Source organism: Oryzias latipes, chromosome 2 (genome assembly GCF_053564925.1).
Source record: "Oryzias latipes strain Hd-rR chromosome 2, Olatipes_Hd-rR_3.1".
NCBI classification, from domain to species: domain Eukaryota; kingdom Metazoa; phylum Chordata; class Actinopteri; order Beloniformes; family Adrianichthyidae; genus Oryzias; species Oryzias latipes.
Genome location: NC_136238.1, coordinates 35,413,903 through 35,436,904, shown reverse-complemented (window position 1 = coordinate 35,436,904; position 23,002 = coordinate 35,413,903). Strand labels below are relative to the sequence as shown.

Sequence of the window (23,002 nt, the reverse complement as noted above, 5' to 3'; positions counted from 1 at the left end):
TGGAGGTGAGCTTCAAAGGAGGAGCGGTGAAAGTGGATCGGTGCCGGCTGGAGGGAGGACCCCCGGAAAAAGACCTCGGGTATTTCTAGTGAAACTTCACAACTTTCAAGACAAAGTTCGGGTCATGCAAGCAGCAAGAAAGAAGCAGGCGTTAAAATTTGGCGACGCCCCCATCATGATATTTGATGATTTTTCTGCTGCGGTCTCCAAGAAGCGTGAGGAGTTTGAGATTGGGGTTATAGATGTGGGGCTGGTCCGGAATCTTCGTTTCCTTAATTTTCCCTGGCGTTGGGGGGTGTTAAAGCGGGGGTAGGGGTTGTTTTTGTTTCTTGTTCTGATTCTCATGTTCACAAAAATTTTGCTCTGACCGGTTGTGGCGGTCTGTTTTTCCTTTTTTCTTTTATTTATTTATTTCTTAAATTCGGCTAATCTGGTTGACCCATGGAGAGATCACAACCTCCCTAAACATGAAAGCTCATTTTTCTCTCAGCGTCATAATTTATATTCAAGAATTTATATGTTTCTGGTAGATTCCAAATTAAAACCGATAATTAAAAGAGTACAATATGAAGCTATCGTACTGTAAGACCACGGTCCAGTAACATTACTTCTCGGGTTCCCAAAATTTCCAAGCACAATAACATGGAAAATGAACAACAGTTTTTTAACGAATGAATCCTTCAAAGAGTTCATTGACTCTCAATTAGTATTTTATTATGAAACAAACGACTCCCCTGACATCTCTAAACAGTGTCTATGGGAAGCAAGGAAAGCCTATATGCATGGCCAAATTATCTCACACAGTGTTTTTAAGACTAAAAAATAAAAATTAGAAAAGCAGTCACTTGCCCAGCAAATTTTGAAACTAGATCAACAATACTCCTGTAATCCAAATCCTCAAACCCTAGCGCGGGGGTCGGCAACCGGAGCCGCATGCGGCTCTTTAGCCCTGCCCTGGTGGCTCCCTGGAGCATTTTCAAAAATGTTTGAAAATGTAAAAAGATGGGAGAGAGAAATATACTTTTTGTTTTAATATGGTTTCTGTAGGAGGAAAAACAAGACAAGTATTCTTTATGTTTTCCAATGCTGTAAGAGCTTGTAGAATCAAAATTGTAATGCCCGGCGGGTACGTCACTTGCAGCTGGAAAATGGGAGCCAATCTGGCTATAGATTGAAGTGTCAATCAACTGACTGCGCTGGAGACAAGTCACAATGCTCTGCAGAGACTCAGAGAGGAGGGGGTTGTGGGGGAAGCCGAGAGCATAGTCTCCTTTCCAACATTATTAACCCCGATTTGTTTGAACATGCAATGCGTTGAACACTGCACTGTAGTGATCAACCTCTCCCCCTTCCACACTCATGGTCCAACAAAAAGAAACAAACATAACAGGGAGAATAAACTAAGGTAGAAGTCCCGTGTTGTGAGATATTTGAGGCACAGACAGCTCTCTAAAGAAGTCTCTCGGTAAACAGTTTAGTTGCTGCTACTCCACTCAGGTGACGGTCCGGTCCGGTCTGCTGTTATACATCTCAAATCCTAGCATTTCTATTCCAAGCATAATGAGAAAACTAGAATTCTTTGGATCCGTATCTGGCTAAAGGATAAATATAAATAAAAGTATAATTTTTCCAATTAATGACACCTGTGTCAACATATCTGGACTTCCCCTCAAGATTTCATACCAATTTAAATACTTGGGAGTTACAGTTACATCATTGGTAAAAGAAATTTACAGCCAAAATTTCGCCAAACTAGATGAACAAACCACCAAAAACTTTTTTTTTTTTTTTAACTTATTCTGTCCAACAGCTGAGCAAACAGATTAGAGCTGAAGGCTTTTTGTGTTGGACAGGTTTTACTATCACAAAAAGAGGATATATAGTATAGGTTATTTAAAATGGGTCTCAATCAGTCTGCTATATGTACACAGTGCATAGGTAACAACATAGACGACTATTTGCATGCCCTGTGGCTATGTCCACCTGTTCAATCATTCTGGCGTAAGGTTTGTGAGGATTTATCAGTCTGGTTTAATCATAAGATTCCTGCTTGCCCCAAATTCTGCTTATTAGGTGACCTGAATAACATCAACATGGAATCTAACAAGGCTTATATGGTTCTCACCGCTGTATGTATCGCAAAGAAAACTATCCTCCTAATCTGGAAATCTAAAAATAATCTTAGCATCAACCACTACAGAAACCTCATGTCAGAGCATATTAGTTTAGAGATAATGTCCTCCACAAAAAACCTGTCGGCTTCAGACTCTCCCTGGCTCCAACTGGTTAGTCACATCACCTAGTAGGGGTGGGATGGTGATAGGTTGAGCTGGAACCTGGCTGGTTGGGTGGGCCGGGGTGGGTTAGGGGGGGGTGGGCTCTGCCGGGCCTGCCGTTCTCCCGGCTCGGGGCTCTGGTTGCCTGGGTGGGGTGGTGGTGGGGGCGCACACTCTGCCGGCAACTTGGCATGGGTTCCTGGGCGGGTGCCTTCTGGGCGCAGGGTAGGCAGTGCGGCTGACCGGGAACGGCGGCCGGGTGCCGTGCTGGGTGGCTGGTCGCTGTGGCGGGGGCTGGGGGGGGGGGCTTGGGGCTCTGGGGCCTGGGGTCGTCTGCCCATGGCTGGTGTTTCGCCCGTGGCTGGTAGTTGGCGCGTGGCCTGGCCCCCCGGGGGTCTACGCCGCAGTCACAGCAGGGGTTAAGGGGTTCACTTGGGTGGGTTTATTTCATTATTATTATCATTATTATTATTATTTATTTTATTATTTTTATTTATTTATTTTATTTTTTTTTTTTTTGGGGGGGGGCCCCACCATGAATGGTGGGGCTGGACCCCCTGCCCCTCCGTTCTGGCACCGGGACCCTTCCTTGCTGGCTGTCTCTCGGCGCTACGAGGCTCTGGCCTCCAACTCTGCCGCCCCCCCGCTCTGGGAGGGGGGGCGCCTACCGCGGCCGGCTGGGGGGCCGGTCGCTCGGGGGAGCCTTCTCCCCCGGTTGTGCCCATCCGCCTGCTCCTCCCCGCTCTCACCCAAACAAATATTGCACACAGCCACATAGGGCTCCGGGAACTGGATGGGAAGGGTATGCTGGCGGGGCTCACTGGGGATGCCCCTCTCTGGGTTCTCGTTTGCACCCGCCCTCCTCCCCGCTTTTTACTTGCATATTAGACACTCTGATTCATCTAGGGCCTTGTGGAGAGGGTCTGGTGGAGGGGGGCACGGTGAAACATCCGTGCTCACCTTTCGCTGGCCTCCCCCACAATTTTAACTTCCTCTGTAGACACACACACTGCATGCTAGCAGCACACACACAGCAAATACACACCACTCACAGAGGGACCCCGGAGTGGGGGGCTTTGCGGCTTGGCAGCGGTGGAGCCCCCCCACACTGGGGACCTCCTATTACTACGGCGCTGGGGGTCGGCCGGCTGGGGGGGGGGTTACTGCGTGGCGGCGGGGGTAGGGAGGGTAACCAGATGATTGTGAGTATGTGTGCGGGAGTGCATGGGTAGGACGGACCTGGGGGCTGGCTCGCTGGGACCCTCTGGGGCTTTCCCTCCCCATCACAAAGAGGGGAGGGCACTGAAAGGGTTGGGGAGGGGGGCTCAGATATTATAGTGGGGTGGGGTTGTAGTGTGTAGGGTTGTAGGGTTATGGGGGGTGGGTTGGAGGCCAGAGCCTCGTAGCGGCGAGAGACAGCCAGCAAGGAAGGGTCCTGGTGCCAGAACGGAGGGGCAGGGGGTCCAGCCCCACCATTCATACCCTGGCCTCCCTAAGGACTAGCACATCGCCCCCCCCCCCCCCAAATAAATAAATAAATAAATAAAATAAAAAATAATAATAATAAAATAATAATAATAATAATAATAATAATAATAATAATAATAATAATAATAATAATAATGAAATAAACCCACCCAAGTGAACCCCTTAACCCCTACTGTGACTGCGGGTTAGGCCTGTTTTCCAGGTCTCCCTGGACTGCTTGATGCTGATAACCTAAATCAGGTGTGTTCAGTTAATCAGGATGTGAAATCACTTGAGTCAGCTAATAAACATTAAGCTGGAAAACCGGCAGGGTTGAGGCTCTTGAGGACCAGGGTTGGCCACCCCTGTTATAGAGAATACAAATTTAAATAAAAGCTTACCTGAGAGTCTCCAGTTTACAGTCTGGACTCTCCAGTCCAGCAGACAGTAGCTTCACTCCTGAGTCCTGCAGGTTGTTGTGACTCAAGTCCAGAACTCTGAGTCTGGAGGACTGAGAGCTGAGAACTGAGGACAGAGCTGCACAGCTTCTCTCTGACAGGAAACTGCATCTCAGTCTGAAGAAAACAAAGACAGACAGCAGTTATTGAATCTTTCATGTTTCCACCCAGATTCATTTGTTCACTGAAGGTGATTTTCCTGAGAGTTCTTACAGAGCTTTGTTGGAGGCTTTGATCACTGGCAGCAGCCTCAGAAGAGCCTCCTCTGAAGCAGAATATTTCTGCAGGTCAAACACTTCCAAATCTTCTTCTGACGACAGTAAGAAGAAGACCAGAGCAGACCACTGAGCAGGAGACAGTTTACGTGTGGAGAGACGTCCTGACATCAGGAACTGTTGGATCTCCTTCAGTAGAGAACTATCATTCAGTTCATTCAGACAGTGGAACAGGTTGATGCTTTTCTCTGCAGACAGATCCTCACTGATTTTCTCCTTGATGAATTGGACTGTTTTCTGATTGGTCTGTGAGCTACTTCCTGTCTGAGTCAGCAGACCTCGTAGGAGATTCTGATTGGTCTGCAGTGAAAGACCCAGGAGGAAGCGGAGGAACAAGTCCAGGTGTCCGTTTGGACTCTGTAAGGCCTTCTTCACAGCACTCTGGTAGAACTGGACTGGACTGCTCTGTTCAGGCTGAGAGATCTGTGATTGTTGTTCCTCCATGAGGTTGAGTCTAGAGGTGATGAAGGTCAGGTGGACATGAAGAGCAGCCAGAAACTCCTGAACACTCAGATGGATGAAGCAGAAGACCTTGTCCCGGTACAGGCCTCTCTCCTCTCTAAAGACCTGTGTGAACACTCCTGAGTACACTGAGGCTGCTCTGATATCGATGCCACACTCTGTCAGGTCGGATTCATAGAAGATCAGGTTTCCTTTCTGCAGCTGCTCAAAAGCCAGTTTTCCCAGAGACTCCATCATCTTCCTGCTCTCTGGACTCCAGTGAGGATCTGTCTCAGCTCCTCCATCATACTTGACCTTCTTGACTTTGGCCTGAACCACCAGGAAGTGGATGTACATCTCAGTCAGGCTCTTGGGCAGCTTTCCTCCCTCTCTGCTCTTCAGCAGATCCTCCAGAACTGCAGCAGTGATCCAGCAGAAGACTGGGATGTGGCACATGATGTGGAGGCTTCGGGATCTCTGGATGTGGAAGATGATCCTGCTGGCCTGCTGTTTATCTCTGAACCTCTTCCTGAAGTACTCTTCCTTCTGTGGATCATTGAACCCTCTGACCTCTGACACCATGTCAACATATCCTGGAGGGATCTGATTGGCTGCTGCAGGTCGTGTGGTTATCCAGAGGAGAGCAGAGGGAAGCAGGTTCCCCCTGATGAGGTTTGTCAGCAGATCAGCCACTGAGGTGGACTTTCTAGGATCCTTCAGGATCCGAGTCTTGTGGAAGTCCAGAGGAAGTCGACACTCATCCAGACCATCAAAGATGAAGAGGAGCTGGAAGTCTTCAAAGCTGCAGATTCCTGCTTGTTTGGTTTCAGGGAAGAAGTGATGAACAAGTTCCACCAAGCTGAACTTCTCCTCTTTCAGCACATTCAGCTCTCTGAAGGTGAATGGAAATGTGAAGTGGAGGTTCTGGTGGGCTTTGCCTTCAGCCCAGTCCAGAGTGAACTTCTGTGTTAAGACTGTTTTCCCGATGCCAGCCACTCCCTTAGTCATCACGGTTCTGATTGGTTCTGGTCTTCCAGCTGGGAGTTGGAAGAGCTCTTCTTGTCTGATGCTTGTTTCTGCTCTGTCTGCTTCCCTGGATGCTGCTTCAATCTGTCTGACCTCGTGTTCTTCATTCAGCTCTCCTCTTCCTCCCTCTGTGATGAAGAGCTCTGTGTAGATCTCATTCAGAAGGGTTGGGTTTCCTGCTTTATCCATCCCCTCAAACAAACTCTGGAACTTCTTCTTCAGACCAAATTGGACTTTATGTTGACAAGCTGCAACAGACCCTGAATGAAGACAACAAACAGTAAATCAACTCTCTGCAGCCCTGAATGATGAGGGTTTGAATCCCTGTGGTTCCATGTGTTCAGACATCAGTAAATCTTCATTTCTCAGCAGCTGAAACCTTCAGAGAAATCATCTTACTGCTCTGCAGTCCATCAGCCAGCTCCTCCTGCTTCATTCTCCTCAGGAAGTTCACTGTGATCTTCATCAGTGACTCTCTGCTGCTCCTCTGCTCTTCATCTTCATCCTCCAGCTCCTCATCATCCTCCCTGTGACTCAGAAGCTTCTGGATCTTCCTCAGCTCCTTCTTGACAAAAGTGACAATGTTGTCCTCCAGCAGCTGCAACAGAATTCCAGATGAATGAGCCAATCAGAGTGAAGTCATGGAGCCAAACATCAGCTCCATGTTGGACACACTGACAGTCCACTGGTGTCCAAAGTGCAGCATGGAGACGACTGTGGACAGAATGATGGGAAAGTAGTTGTTGTTCATGTACAGACCAGAAAGATGGAGTCCAGCTGTGTTTGATGCTGCTGGACAGATGGACCACTGGGAGTCTCTGAGCTCTGCTGGTCCAGTCTGTGGACAATCAGCAACAATCAGATCCATTCTGTCTGTACTGGTAGGTTTAAACCAAACTAACTTGAGTCATGTCACAGCTAGAAGGTTCTACAAACAAGTCAGTTTCCATTCACTCCAATGTAAAATGGACCAAGTGAACAACACATATAAGCATATTTACAGTATAATTTTCTTTGTGGTTACATTCCTTATTCAAAAAGTTATTTTGTGAGTTTTTAAATACATCTTATCAGTTTATATTTTATATAATCTATATAAAAAAAAAAATATTCCAAGTTGTCATTTGATTCTCATTTCACAGTTCAGATGTTGAACAGCAAACCATTTGATCATATCAACACACTCTCTGTCCATGTCTACGGAGTCACTTAAATGTCTATGGTGTCTTTGATCCAAAAGCTGGATTAATGTCACTCCTGCCCTCATGTCTGGATTCTGACCAGTTTGCCTACAGAGGCAATACATCCACAGAGGACGCTAAGGACGACAGCCCTGCATGATGTCCCATCTAGAGCAGAGGAGAGCTAACAGAGATGCTCTTTGTGGACTGTAGCTCAGCGTTTAACACCATCCTCCTTAACAAACCAAAAGACACACTTGTGGACATGGCCACTCAACTCATAGCCCTCAGTCTCAGTACTTGCCTGTGTTTGCATGGAGATAATCAAAGTAAACACCTAATCTGAATAAAAATGCATCATGTAAACATGCCATTCTGAATACTCTGACCTGATCAGACTCATTTGTATCCATCCAATCGAGATGGAGGGTTATGCCGATTGTTGATCTGATTGTGGTGGATGTAAACAATTTATTCTGAAGGAGGCTTTGGACCACAAACAGGACTGGTTGGCTGCTCTGTGCAAGTAAGCTGCCTGACCCCGGACAACTCTGTCTCCCAGGAGAACCGTGTCTCTGAGCAGAAGAGCAGCTTCGGGACGGTGTATGAGCTCCGGAGGTGTCTTTTGGCTGTGGAAAAGACATTTCAAGGAGTCCTGAGAAACCATGCAAACGAGCATGTTAATTTGTGTAACCAATCATGTCTAGAAAAAATTTAATTGACCTTAAAAAATCTAAAGCTTACCTCCAAACTTTACAAACTGATATCTAACATGGATGACATAATTTGCTTACCCATGGCAAAATGGGAGTCTGAGCTATCGTTGAATTCTAGTGATCAATTTTGGCTACAGATCTGTTTGAATGCCTTTAATATGAACAAAATTCCTGATCTGCAACTTAGCACAAGATTCTCCACAAAACTCACCACATCAGGCAAAGGTTATTTAAAATGGGCCTCACCGGGTCCTGGCTGGTCCGGTGGGCTGGGGTAGGTTTGGGGGCCCTGGTGGCTTGGGGGGAAGTCAGCACATGTGGCTAGCATTGAGGCGGGGGTCCCTGGTTCGGCACCTTTTGGGGGCAGGTTGGGCGGTGGTTGCCGGCCGAGAACGGCGGCCAGTGGCCGTGCTGGGTGGCTGGCTGCTTTGGCGTGGGTTGTGGGGGGTGGGATTATGTGATCACTGGTGTTTTACCAGTGATCGGTGGCTTGACGCTTGACCTGGCAGGCTGGGGGTCAATAATGCATCCACAGCAGAGGGATGAAGGGTTGATTTTTTTTTACATTTTTCTTGGGCTTAACAAAATTTATTTTTATTTTGTTTAATTATTTGACCTTGGGGGGGGGCACTGGACCTCCTCCTGCCCATCGAGGACAGTGCTGGGCCCCTTCCTTGCTGACTGAGGCGCCTACTGCAGCTGGCTGGGGGGGGGGGTCAGTCATTGGGGGTACCCTCCATTCCGCTTTTACACACAAATTAGACACCTTGATTCATCTAGGACCTTGTTGGGGTGGTCTGATTGAGGGGGCCACAGTGAAACATCCGAGCTCATCTCCCACCGGCCTCACCTTACTTTAGACACAACACACTACACACAGGGGGACTCTAGGTTGGGAAGGCTCTGCTGCTTGACAGCATTGGGGCCGGAAACCCCTCTGGAGACGTCCAATTTTACCTAGCACACACACACAGCACACCCATATCTCAACACATAGGTGGTATCAGGGAGGGGGGCCGGTCTTCACCCGCCTGGTCCTCTCAGGGTGGCCTGGCATTTGGGGATCCTATTAGCCGAAGCAGTGGCTGGGTGTACAGTGCTGGGGGGTCACTCTGCCGGAGGGGGTTACTGTGTGGTGGCGGGGGGCAACTAGAAGAATGTGTGTGTGTGAGAGTGCATGGGTGGGGGGCTACATCGCCGGGATCCGCTGGGGCTCACCCTCCCTTTTGCAGAGTGGGGATGGCATCGGGGCGGATACGGGAGGAGGGGTTGAGGAAGGTGTTGGGTCAGGGGGCTGTGGAGGGTATTGCAGTGTGTGTGTGTGGGGGGGTGGAGCTGTGGTATCATCGTGATATTTGGGCTGCTTGGGTCAGCTGCCTAGGCTAGATTGCGGGCGGCTCCTGGGTCCTCTGGGCCCTGGCTTCGTCCTTGGCCTGTGTCTCGGTGTTTAGCGCCCGATGGCCCCAATGGCTGCCACCTGGTACGGCAGAGCACGTATGTCTTGTGGCCTTGGGGTATTGACACCGGGGTAGCCTATACTCCCCGGTGCCTGGGGTGCCCCTGTAGGGTGGCCTCTTCTGCACCTAGCTGGGTAAGTGGATCCCGAGGGGTGCTCTGGGTCCGAGGGTCTCTCCCTCTCTCCTGGTAGGGCTAAAGAGGATCTGGCGCCACTTATAATTGTCAGGTTGGGCAGGTTGGTGAGTGTGAAGGACCCATAATGCAGAGACGGGAGGCACACGGTTCCAGGGCAAGGGGTTTATTCACAAACCAAAGGGGCTGAAGTGCAGGGAAACAAAACAAAATCTCACTGTGGGCATAGCATGGACACGCGGCCGAAGGGCATCAGGGAAGAGACGTTAATGGACCAGCACAAGGGGAAGGCAGAGTTGTCTCTGACTTAAATACAAACAGGAATGACAAGACACAGGTGAACAGGATCAGAAGTGATTGGGACCTGGAAAGTAAAACTCAAAAGCATGACATAACGGTCAACCTTTCAAAATAAAACAGAAAACAGAACTCCAACATGACAAACATGACCGTAAGCCAAAACCAATAAAAAGAAACCCAAACCACGACAGTACCCCCCCCCCCCCCCGCCCCCTCAAGGAACCCCACAGAGCTTCCAAAAGGCAACCAAGGAGGAGGGGGCCTGGTGGACAAACTTTGACGGGCAACAGAGTCCTAGGAAGCCGAGCTGGGCACACCAGCGAGTCCGAGAAGATGAGTCCAGAGGACGACCGGGTCTGGGCGGGTCTGGCATAAAGTCTATGGTGAGAGTGGCTAAGTCTGAGTTCTGCCAGCAGTCGGCTGGCGGGTCAGGCATGGAGTCAGCCGAGGGGTCAGGCATGGAGTCATGGTCAGGCATGGAGTCATTGTCAGGCACGGCTAAGTCTGAGTTCCATCAGCAGTTGGCCGGCGGGTCAGGCATGGAGTCAGCCGGTGGGTCAGGCATGGAATCCACTGAGGGGTCAGGCATGGAGTCCTCTGAGAGGTCAGGCCAGTCGTCGAGCTCCAGGGGCTTGGGCCAGTCATCGAGTTCCGGCAGCTTGGGCCAGTCATCGAGCTCCGGCGGCTCGGGCCAGTCGTCGAGCTCCGGCATCCCCTTGGAAGCCGGGGTGAGTTGGGGTGCGTCCGACACCCCCTTGGAAGCAGGGACGGGTTGGGGTGGATCCGGGAACACCACTGAAACAGGCTGTGGTCCATCTGGGACCACCACCTGAACAGTATAAATAAATAAAAAAAATGCCCCTCTCACCCTCTGCCGGTGGTTTCTCCTCCAAGCTCGGGTCCTCTACCAGAGGCCTGGGAGCTTGAGGGTCCTGCGCAGTATCTTAGCTGTTCCTAGCACTGCGCTTTTCTGGATTGAGATGTCTGAGATCTTTCCAGTAATCTGTTGTAGCCACTCCTCCAGCTTGGGGGCCCAGAGTGCTCCAATTACCACAGGCACCACTGTCACCTTGACTTTCCAGGCTTTCACCAGTTCTCCTCTGAGTCCCTGGTATTTCTCCAGTTTCTCATGTTCCTTCTTCCTGATGTTCCCATCGCTTGGCACTGCCACATCCACCACAACGGCTTTCCTCTGTTCTTTATCCACCACTACAATGTCTGGTTGGTTCGCCATTACCATTCTATCAGTCTTGATCTGGAAGTCCCACAGGATCTTTGCCCTCTCATTCTCTACTACCTTCGGAGGTGCTTCCCATTTTGACCTTGGTGGTTCCAGTCCATATTCTGCACATATGTTCCTGTGTATTATTCCAGGCACTTGATTGTGGCGCTCCATGTATGTTTTCCCTGCCAGCTTCTTACACCCTGCAGTTATGTGCTGGATTGTTTCAGGCGCCTCTTTGCACAGCCTACACCTTGGCTCTTGTCTGGTGTGGTAGATGTGAGCCTCTATTGCTCTGGTGTTCAGGGCTTGTTCCTGAGCTGCCAGGATGAGTGCTTCAGTGCTGTCCTGTAGGCCAGCCCTTTCCAGCCATTGGTAAGACTTCTTGATATCAGCCACTTCAGTTATGGTCCGGTGGTACATCCCATGCAGGGGTTTGTCCTCCCATGAGGATCTGCCCTCCAGCACTGTATCCTCTGCTCTCCATGATCTGTCAAGGCTCCTGGGAAGGATTCTTCGGGGAGGAGAGACTCAGAACGAGAAACTTTCACAAGCTGATCAAAAGCTCTGTGCTTGTCTTTCCCACTTAAGCAGATTGCTTGAGACCCCTGAACTTGTGCGGAAGATGGAAGCCACCTTGGAGCGAGTTTCTGCCCGGATCGAGGGAAGACTGGGCTAAATACATCCACTTTTCATTCAAATTAAATTTTGCCTCATAAAGTGGAGAGTCAGTCAAAGACTCAGCCTGCAGAACAAACAACCTGCTGGCACCCCAAAGTATTCTAATCTAATTGGACTCCCTGAAGGAGCTGTGGACAACCGTACTTGGCTCTACCAAAACAAGCCACTTCTACAGAGTGGACTACAGCAGCTGTTCACAGGGCTAATAACTGCAACTCACACCCTGTTTGACCTCAGCTTCCCTACTACCAACCTCCCTCTGTGTGCTGTCTGGAGGATGTGCCTGGCTCGCGTAGCTACACCTGAAGGACAGATTCATGGGGGGCCCCTCTCCCTTCATCTTCCCCACCCTCCTGAGCCTCATGTATTGTGTTTTTGTCTGAATACGTGCTATTTGTGTTAAATGGTGTCGTTTTTTCTTGTTTCTACACATTGTACGCAGTGTTTAGATCTGCCTGCCTGCCTGCCTGCCTGCCGTATTTTGCAATGTGCCAGGAAGACGGAGGTGACAATAGAAGGCAACAAAAATCGTTTCACCCCGGAATACAGCGATGCTATGGGCATAAAAGGCGCTTATGTTACCCAGTCATGGAACAGGCTTGGGGTTTGGGCTTTCACGCCTCCCTGCTGTATCCTGTTGTCATCAAACTGACTCTGGGGTCCAACCAGCATTTATTCGAGGAGTCAAAGAACCCAGTATTGATTCCAATGGACCGGTCACTAATAATATTAATACTAATTAATGATAATTAACTTTGCTGGATACTTGAATTTGGACATGCTGCATCTGTTTACTTCTGCATTTCCAACGTCTGACGTCAGCAATAACAGGATAACTGTCTGAAGCTAGCAAAGACAGGACTACATGAGAGCTCAGGTATTGTGAGCCGTTAATTTGCATCATCTTATTTGATATATCCTAAATTTAATTTAATATGCATCAGCCCAGGAGAGCCTGAAAGCATCTTTGTTTAAACTTAATCTCTTTATGGTGTGCATGAGTGTTCAAATGGGTGTGTGGGTGTGGTGTGACTTTTTTTGTCTTGTGTGTTCAGTGTGTCCTTGTTTGACTGTATCAAGTCAAGTCAAGTCAAGTAACTTTATTTGTCAAGATCTACAATGTTGACACATACATAGAAATTGAAATTGCGTTTTCTCTTCATCTTCAGTTTAAACGGGGAGACACCTTCAAATTGCACAATAAACAACTATAAATAGTAGTAGAGGCCTAAATATAAATAGTATAAAAAAAAAAATAAAAGTAAAACAATGAGGAGAGAATAAAGTGACTAGAGAATGAAGTGACTGAAGTACAGTTACTTAGTTTTTTAACGGCACTAGAGGACTGGTGGAAGGTGCAGTCAGTGCTGATGAGGTAGGTGACGTATGTGTGTCAGAGTTCAGCAGAGCAGGAGGGCAACAGGACAGCAGGAGGGGAGGGGGGCAGGGCTGTGAGAGAGTTCAGCTTCCTGACAGCCTGGAGGAGAAAACTGTCTCTGAGTCTGCTGGTCCTGGCCTGAAGACTGCGTAGTCTTCTCCCAGATGGAAGCAGACTGAAGGAGCTGTTGGATGGATGGGTGGGGTCAGCTGCAATGCAGAGGGCTTTTCGGGTCAGGCGGGTGTTGTAGATGTCCTGGAGGGAGGGGAGGGGGGCACAGATGATCCTCTCAGCTGCCCTCACGATGCGTTGGAGGGACTTCCGGCAGGACGCGTTGCAGGCGCCATACCACACCGTGATGCAGCTGGTGAGGATGCTCTCCACAGCGCCTCTGTAGAACGTGTGCATGATGGGGGGAGGGACTTTTGCTTTCTTGAGTTTACGGAGGAAGTGGAGACGCTGCTGTGATTTCCCAGCTAGTGATGCCATGTTCTCGGACCAGGAGAGGTTTTCTGTGATGTGCACACCCAGGAACTTAGTGCTGCTCACTCTTTCCACCGTAGTGTTGTTGATGGTCAGAGGAGCATGCTGAGTGTGCGCTCTCCTGAAATCCACCACCATCTCCTTCGTCTTCTCCACGTTCAGGAGGAGATTATGGTCTCTGCACCAACCAGCCTGGTGGCTCACCTCACTCCTGTAGTTTGTCTCATCGCCGCTCCTGATGAGACCCACCACTGTGGTGTCGTCTGCAAATTTTACGTAAATGTTGGAGCTGTGTGTCGGGGCGCAGTCGTGGGTCAGCAGGGTAAAGAGGAGGGGGCTCAGCACACATCCCTGGGGAGCCCCTGTGTTCATCATGATAGTACTGGATGTGTTGCTGCCGACTCGCACTGCTTGTGGTCTCCCCGTCAGGAAGTCTAGCAGCCAGTTGCACAGAGGTGTGTTGAGCCCCAGCTGAGCCAGTTTGTGAGTGAGCTGCTGGGGGATGATGGTGTTGAATGCTGAGCTGAAGTCAATGAACAGCATCCTGACATATGAGTCCTTATTCTCCAGGTGGGTGAGTGCGGAGTGCAGAGCAGTTGAGATGGCGTCCTCTGTTGAGCGGTTGGACCGATAAGCAAACTGAAATGGGTCCAGGGAGGGGGGCAGGGCAGACTTGATGTGCCGCATGACTAGCCGTTCGAAGCTCTTCATGATGATGGGGGTCAGGGCAACCGGACGGTAGTCATTAAGGCAGGAGGGAGATGGCTTTTTTGGGACGGGTATGATGGTGGTCGCTTTGAAACATGTGGGGATGACAGCCTGACTCAGAGAGATGTTGAAGATGTCTGTGAAGACATCAGCCAGCTCACCCGCACAGTCTCTCAGCACCCGACCAGGGATGTTGTCTGGTCCTGGGGCTTTCCGTGGATTGATCCTGCTGAGGGATCTCCTTACGCTGTCTGAAGACAGCGACAACTCCTGGTCACCAGGAGAGGGTGGAGTTTTCTGGGCCGTTGTGCTGTTCGCTGCCTCAAAGCGAGCGTAGAAGGAGTTCAGATCGTTCAGCAGGGTGATGGAGCTGTCACATGTCTGTGGGGGAGGTTTGTAGTCTGTGATGGTCCGAAGTCTACGCCACAGGCTCTGGGTGTCTCTGCTGTCGCTGAAGTGATGGGCGATCCTCCTGGAATATTGTCTCTTGGCTTCTCTGATGCCGCGGGTCAGGTTGGCCCTAGCTGTCCTCAAGGCCACCTCATCTCCAGCTCTGAAGGCAGCATTACGGACCTTCAGGAGTCTGTAGACCTCTCCTGTTAGCCACGGCTTCTGATTTGCCCGGACTGTGATGGTCTTAGTTACTGTGACATCATCAACACACTTGGCGATGTAGGCACTAACAGTCTCTGAGTACTCCTGGAGGTCTGTGGTGTTGTTGTTTGTTGCGGCCTGCTTGAACATGTTCCAGTCTGTGGAGCTGAAACAGTCCTGGAGAGCCTCTGAGGACCCCTCTGGCCACACCCGTATGCTTTTCCTAACCGGTCTGGCCACTTTTCCTAGGGGTCTGTGTGCAGGCATTAGCATCACAGTGATGTGGTCTGAAGATCCAAGGTGGGGGAGGGGGAGGGCTTTGTAGGCTCCTCTCTGTGAGGTGTAAACACAGTCCAGTATATTGTCTCCACGTGTTGGAAAGCTAATGTGTTGATAAAGTTTTTGGAACACACTTTTGGGGTCTGCGTGATTAAAATCCCCAGCCATGATGAGAAATGCGTCTGGGTGTGCAGTCTGCTGCTCGCTGATCTGTAGGTGCAGGTCATGCAGTGCCTCCTTCCTGCTGTCGTTGTTGGCGCTGGGGGTGAAATATACTGCAACAAGCAGTATTGTAGTATATTCCCTCGGAAGGTAGAACGGTCGACACTTTATGATCATAAACTCCAGCAGATCTGAGCATTGTGTGGCGACCACAACAGCGTCGCGGCAATAAGAGTTGTTGATGTAAACACAGAGACCGCCGCCTCGCTTTTTCCCCGCGAGCAGCCTGTCCGCTCGGTAGCATGTTAGCTGGTCGAGTTGAATAGCATTGTCCGTGATGCTGTTATTCAGCCAAGTTTCAGTGAAAACAAAAACACAGCAGTCCTTAGCCCACCTTCGAGTGGAGCGCAGTAGACGAATGTGGTCCAGCTTGTTGTCCAGAGAGCGAACATTTGCCAGAATGATGGAGGGGATGGCTGGCTTGAACGGGTTAGCCGCTAGCCTAGCTCGAATGCCGCCGCGTTTACCCCTCTTCTGTTTCCTCGCCCGCCGCTTGTGGCGCGTCCAGTGCGAGGGAGGTGCAGTCATGGGGGACGGTGATTGTTCAGGCCTCCGGAGCAAACCCGCGTCCCTCAGTGCATTGAGGTCCGCGACGTTTAGCTGCAAATTCGTAGTTTGCTTGATGAAGAGCAGAAACTCACGGTTGTATGTCCGGATAGCTCCCAAACGGAGCGAAGGAAATTTACAAAAACAATAACATTCCGATTTACAAAAACAAGAAAACGCCGTTTTAACTGGAGAGAGAGAAGCCGCTGCGTCCGTACGCGCCGCCATCCTAATCCTAAAATAAGCCTCAGAGATGCGTTTTTGAGCTTTTCCAGCTTCTTTCTCCTTGTTTCTTGACTGAACGCTTCACAGAATTTGGCCCACGTAATCCTCGCCGCCTAAACGAGAGGAAGGCTGGTTGGAACTGAGAGGGGAACTGAGGTATGTGGCCCTTGCTCTCTGACCGCTCACCAACTCTTCCCGTATTCATGTTTCTGAGTGAAACAATGGCTGTGCATAACATCAGTGACAATTCTTCCTCATCAGAAGATTTTTCTAATGAGGATCTAGATTTTCTCCAGTTGATTGATAACAAACACCAAAACAGGATGAATGACATAGATCCATAAAGTAAAATTTTGAAAAATACCAATAAATGCGCCTATATTACTGACAATACATTTAAACAAACAATATCGTTGGACGACAAGTTATCAATAATTCACTTTAATAGTAAGAGTCTATATTGTAATTTAGAAAATATTAAGGATTACTTGTCTAATTTGGAGACTGCTGGGTAGCTCGGTTGGTAAGGTAAAGGGCTACATTGCAGGAATCCAGAGTTCAATTCCCGGAGGGGAATAAACAATGGTTTGTTTATGCCAATCAAGTACCAATACAGTGCTACTTTAATTGATAATTTTATTCAACTATTTTTGATAATAAAATGGTTGGCGGTGTATTACTAAATGACATTAGTGATAATCTTCCCATCTTTATGGGATGTGATTTCAGATATAAATTAAGCAATCAAAATGATGTCACATACTGTAGGATTAAATCTGACCAGTTTCAAAAAATGTAAGGAAGGACCTAACCTTGTACAACTGGGATTCTATTTAAGAGTCAGATGTAAACATAGCTTACAGCTCATTCATAGAAATTTTGAATGAAATATTTTACACTAGTTGGTTTGAAGGCATAAGTATGCGTGTGTGAGTGATATTTGTATTGTGTACATGTTGACAAGGGAACATTTTTGGAGCCAAGAGGTGTGTTTATAATATTTGAGTGTGTGTGTGGACAGGCCTTATATAGACTTGTATTGCATCTATTTACATTACATGTATTTACATCTGTTATGAGTTTAACCATCCAGGAACTCGTTGCTTTATGCTGCTTCATGGTCCACCACCCCCCCTTTCTATAACCACCCTCCCACCCCCCCTCTCTAATATCCCTCTTTCTTCCTCCCTTCCTTCCTTATCCGTCCGGTTCAACACAAAAAAATTTCAAATATGATTCAAATGAATAAAGTTCGGCCTCGATTACAAAAGGGGTCTATTCAGACATACCTCTGGTTTGTCAGAAGAGTCTTACCCCTGTTGTTAAAATATAATCTGTCCAACGCAAGAGGCCTTCAGTTCTCATCTGTCTGCCCAGCTGTTGGACAGGACAAGTTAAAAAAGAAAAAAAGGAATTTAAAATTTATTATGACTTCTGTCTCATTCTAATTATTTCTTTGACCTTTGTGACCTTTACTTTCATTAACCGAAGGAGACCAACTATTTTGTCCACGTCTAGAGTTGTTGTCTTCTTGTTTTATTCTCCTTAGAGCCATGTAGATTTTGGGTTAAGGTCCTCTACAAGAGTTTGAATCTTGTTTTTGTTCTGTTCAATAACATTTTTTTACAACCTTTGAACCTCATTGCACAGACAAAAGCAATTTAGCTCTGCTTATTGATGTTAACTAGCAGATCAGTAACAGTTACACTCAAACCTTTATAATTTAACCCTTTCATGCCATATGTGACTGATTCACAAATTACCCCAAAGATTCAGGACTCCACTTGATTTAGCATCACCTTGAATGGAAAAACACTGAAATATATTTTTATATAATTAGAAATAATGTCAGGCATGAAAGGATTAAATGTTGAATTCACTTTCAGAAATGTTTAACTCCTTTAACTCTGACAAACACTTACTGTTCCACTCCTGAACGGATGCCTTTGAAGTTAGGATTCAGACCCTTTGACCTGTCACTCCTGAAGGACACACAGCTGGATTCAGATCCAGGTTTCTGTAGAATCCTGATGGAAAAACATTTGTTTTATTAGAAACTCATTTCTTGTGTCCTGGAGGTTCATCAGATTATCTTCGATGTTGAACTATTGAACCCAGAACATGAACAGGCTGATCTGCAGTGAGTCCATCTGTTAAAACACCCCCTTCTGACAACTGTGTGACACCGCATGCAGGTATTGTCACTGTAATCATCTGTTTGTTTTTGGACAAAAACCCAAATCTTTAATGTAAAAATAGTTTTTAGATGATTCTGTCTTATTTTGAAAAACAAGATTGTTTTCAAAGTCATCAGGTGTTGTGCAGCAGAGGGCACCATGTAACATTTAAAATGAAACCTTCAGACGTAGTGGTGGTCACGAACACGTTGGGTCTGCTGTCGGAGCTGGCAGAGCAGGAGATTGTGGAATACAATGTTGCCTGTTCTGGTAAAAATAGCGTTGATCAGGGGTTTTTCTTTTGCTTATGTGCCATTTCATGTGGCAGTTTTACGTTGTTTCACCCATAGTGATTTCATCTTGTTGTGTTTAGGTCTTTTTTTTGCAACATAAGTGTGGGGAGGGGAGAGGGTGATGAGGTGGGTGCGATGTACAACACTAGGCATGTCAAAGCCCAAAGTGCCTCCTCAATCGCTCTGTTGCTTCCTTGATCACAGCATTACTACAATGTTATACGAAGTGCACCCCCTGGAAAATGCTGCCCTGGACGACCGCCCATGTCGCCCATATAAAAAGTAGCACTGACTGTTTATTATTCACCTTTATTTAATCAGGATTAAAAAAACTCATTGAGATCAAAGGTTATGCAAGAACGACCTGGCCAAGAGGCAGCAGCACAACAATAACAAACAAGTCTCAATTACACTCACACTCAACAATTATAAAAAGTAAGTAAGTTGGGGACAGCTGGTATACCAGAGCTTTAGTCACTTTGGAGAGCTTTCGTCACTTTGGAGCAACAGTTTGGCCAACCACATCAATTAGCCCTGAAAGAGATTCAAACTATTTTGAGTCTTCCTAGGGTTGCTTGTGGAGATGCAGAAGGATTTCCGAAATTTGCTGTTAGAGTGAGGTCATTGGTTGTTCTGTTACAGTCTCTTGGAACAGGAGAAGGTAATGCAGAGTTGGCATGCGCTTCACACGTACAACGACTGTCAATTAAGCTCCCTACAGAGATAGTTTCCAACTTTGTTCGGCATGCTCGTTCAACGATGCCTGTTGTTCATTATAATTTGGTAGATTTTGCTGCATTGCTTGAAGTTGAAGCTGAATGTCAGGCTGTTGTATCACAAACGAGTACCTTGCATGTTGTACCTCAAATGCATAGAAAGGAAGTGAGCCAAAGACATAAGACGGCACTTGCGAACATTCTTAATGGAGCTGATGGACAGGTTTCAGGTGTGTATCCCACTCAGGAAAGGGAATCTCAACAGCAAATAAGGTTTCAATGTGTATATTGTAGATCTACAACACACAATCTCACAAACTGTCATAATTTGAAAAGTTTGAGTGCAGATGAAGTAAAAAAATGGTTAAAGGAGCAGAATAGATGTTGAAAGTTTGGTAGAACCCATAAAGCAGTAGATTGTACTTTGAGAAAGCCATGTCCTAAGTGTAATGGCCAACATCTAGGAATATTGCATGACACAAACCGGGCTCAAACATTGAGAGCTCTGTGAATCCACAGAGCCTATTCCCCAAAGTATTACTCAAAGTAGTGAAAGTGAGATTGAGTAATCAGGATCGAACCTTCGACACATATGCCATTTTAGATGATGGATCTGAGCGTACTATGTTGTTGCCAGGTGCAGCTAAGTATCTTGGGTTGAAGGGAGAACCAGAAAATGTTAAGTTATGTACAGTGAGACGGCAAACTGAAATACTAGAAGGGGAAGCTGTAAACCTTAAGATTTCAGCTGCTTCAAACCCAGAGAAAAGGTTCTCAATTAGAAGGTGCATTCACAACAGATAATATAATGCTAGTTGAAGAGAGTTACCTGGTAGATAAACTGAAGCAACGCTACTCATACCTGCATGGTATTCCCGTGAACTCCGTTTCTAAGGTTCAACCCCATATCGGATTAGATAATCCAATTGTCATCACACCAACTGAACAGGTCAGGTATGGTCCAAAGGGATCTCCAGCAGCTGTAAACACCAGATTAGGATGGGCACTGCAAGGACCTACTTTTACATGCGAGTCTGATTCTATCCAGTGTCTATTTACCTGACAAGAAAACCCCTTTACGGAATTAAAGAGACATGTTGAGCAGTTATGGCAGGTCGATACACTTTCATTCAGAAATGAGAGGCCGCACACTAGGTCAAAGCAGGACCAGGAGGCAATGGATCTGTTACAAACAAAAACCATGAGGGTTATTGAGGAAGAAAGATGCCCCAAAGTTGAAAGTATCATTGGAATCAGTGATGCCCCTTCTTCGGAGATCTGAACGCAAGCTAAAGAAAACCCCTGAATTGGCTGTGACGTATAATACAGAGATCAGCAAACTGAGCAAGGCTGGTTACATAGCAAAACTCAGCCCAGAGCAAGTTTCAGAATTAGAGGAGTCATGGTATATCCCTCATCACCTAGTGGAACATAATGGTAAACCTTGTGTTGTATTTAATTGTTCCTTTACCTATCAAGGCCAAGCACTGAATGACCAGTTACTTCCAGGTCCAACTTTAAGGCCATCATTGATTGGCGTCCTCCTCTGCTTTTATCAGCATAAAGTGGTCATAAGTGGTGATATTAAAGGAATGTTTAACCAAGTGAGGGTCTTACCTGAGGACAAACCCCTTCTTAGATTCCTGTGGCATGACATGAAGTGAAAGGAACCTCCAACTACTTTTGAATGGCAAGTCCTGTCATTTGGTACAACATGTAGCCCTTGTTGTGCCACACATGCCCTCCAGAGACACGTGAAAGATCACAGTGAAGGGGATGAGGATGTAGTAGAGACTGTTTTAAGATCATTTTATGTTGACAACTGCCTAACATCCCTCTCTTGCCCAGATGAAACAAAACGGAACTGAAGACGAAGACTTTGTTGTCCTCCAGTGGATTTGACATAAGACAATGGGGTAGCAACTTTTCATCTGTTGTTGATCATTTACCAAGAGAGGCTAGATCTCGCAGTGTAGAACACTGGTTGAATAAAACTAGTGCAGGCCCAATTGAGGGAGCGCTAGGATTAAGATGGAATTGTGGTCTTGACACCCTGGGTTATAAGCACAGGCCCATTTCCTATCAAACCTTGACCATGAGAAATGTGTACAAAGTGTTGGCTTCACAATACTATGTTAAAAGGAGAGAGCTACTTATTTTCTGTGATGCCTCTGAGGGGGCTTATGGCTCAGTAGCCTACCTTAGGATGATAAACCACTACAACAAAGTTGATGTTTCCTTTGTGATGGCTACATCTCGAGTAGCTCCTCTAAACCACTAACTATACATCGTTTGGAACCATCAGCAACTATGACTGAAGCACATTTTTTCCGGAATCTGTTTTTATAGGAGTTTTTCCTTAGCGCGAAGAGGGGGATCTAAGGGCAGGTAAGCCAGTTTAGCTTAGTCAGTTTGTTAGTTCATTTTAATATTTTCCTATTGAACGCTATGTATTCAAGATCCTTTTGATTTTATGTTTCACTTTTTCAATTACCTAAATGAAGCCCATTGAGACGACTGTTGTTGTGAATTTGGGCTATACAAATAAAATTGAATTGAATTGAATTAAATTTTGAGCTCACAATCACTATTGACAAGATTTATCTGTGGTCTGACTCAACTGTTGTATTAACCTGGCTTTGTTCTGAGTCTTGCAGGTTCAAAGTCTTTATGGCTAACCGAATTGTGGAGTTACTTGAGCTGACGTCAGCTGAGGACTGGATATATGTTGATTCAAAACAGAACCCAGCAGATGATATTACTAGATGTAAGCCATTGAAAGCTCTTAATGTCACTCATCGATGGCACAGAGGTCCTGAATTTCTTTACTCTGACCCAAACCAGCGGCCTGTATTTCCTACCACAGCACAGGACTTTTCCTCAGAATTGAGGAAACCTTTATATTGTGGCCTAATTCAACCCACCAAGTTACCTAATCTTCCAGAACCTTGTGACTACAACAGCTGGTCAGCTCAGATGCCACCCAGGAAACCTTGAGATCTAATCTCTGATCACAGTCGTCTCCTACCTTTGTCCCCTGAGTTTGATGATGAATGTGAAATAATAAGAGTGGGTGGCAGGCTGAGACAAAATAACAACCTCGAACCTGATGCAATTCACCCAATTGTACTGGATCCTAAGCATCCTCTAACACAACTGCTCATTAAGGATTATGACCAGCGTCTTTTACATCCTGGGCCTGATAGAGTATGTGCAGAAATACGTTGAGCATATTGGGTCCTTCGAGGTAGACAAGCTGTCAGAAGACATCAGTGGTTATGTACTGACTGTAGAAAGTGGCGAGCCAAACCTGTCATCCCTGAAATGGCTGACCTACCACCCTCTTGATAACGTCTATGGAAACCCCGTTTTTGGTCCACTGGTGTGGACTGTTTTGGACCACTACAAATCAAGCTTGGACGTCATGTGGAGTGAGATGGGTGTTTTGTTCAAATGTATGACTACTAGATGTACTCATATTGAACTCTTACACAGTCTTGATACTGACAGCTTCCTCTTGGCAACCAGACATTTAATCGCGCGCCGAGGCCGTCCCCATGAACTCCTTTCTGACTGTGGCACTAACTTTAAAGGGGGAGACAAGGAGTTAAGAGAAGCCTTTGCAGCCATGAATTTGCACCTAAAAGAACAGCTGGGTGAATACCAGATTAATTTCCAGTTCAATCCTCCAAACGCCCCTCATTTCGGAAGTGTGTGTAAAAAATAAATTAAATCTGTTAAAGCGGCT

General features: G+C 47.0%; 2 protein-coding genes across 4 annotated transcripts in view; both read right to left on the bottom strand.

Annotated features, from left to right (window-relative positions):
• Positions 1–23,002, bottom strand: part of LOC144987176 (uncharacterized) — a 427,194-nt gene that overhangs the window by 364,770 nt on the left and 39,422 nt on the right. The window lies entirely within an intron of this gene.
• LOC144986819 (NLR family CARD domain-containing protein 3-like) overlaps positions 1–23,002 on the bottom strand; it is a 61,165-nt gene that overhangs the window by 23,909 nt on the left and 14,254 nt on the right. Inside the window, exons 3-7 of one of the 3 annotated variants that reach the window (XM_078935067.1) lie at positions 17,991–18,095; positions 6,703–6,781; positions 6,343–6,541; positions 4,415–6,203; positions 4,145–4,318 (exon numbers count right to left, since the gene is read on the bottom strand). In XM_078935067.1, coding sequence (XP_078791193.1) covers positions 4,145–4,318; positions 4,415–6,203; positions 6,343–6,541; positions 6,703–6,781; positions 17,991–18,095 — 2,346 coding nt within the window. Of the gene's footprint in view, positions 1–4,144; positions 4,319–4,414; positions 6,204–6,342; positions 6,542–6,702; positions 6,782–7,513; positions 7,543–17,990; positions 18,098–23,002 lie in introns of those variants that run through there. The other 2 variants (XM_078935071.1, XM_078935072.1) reach the window with 2 other exon arrangements.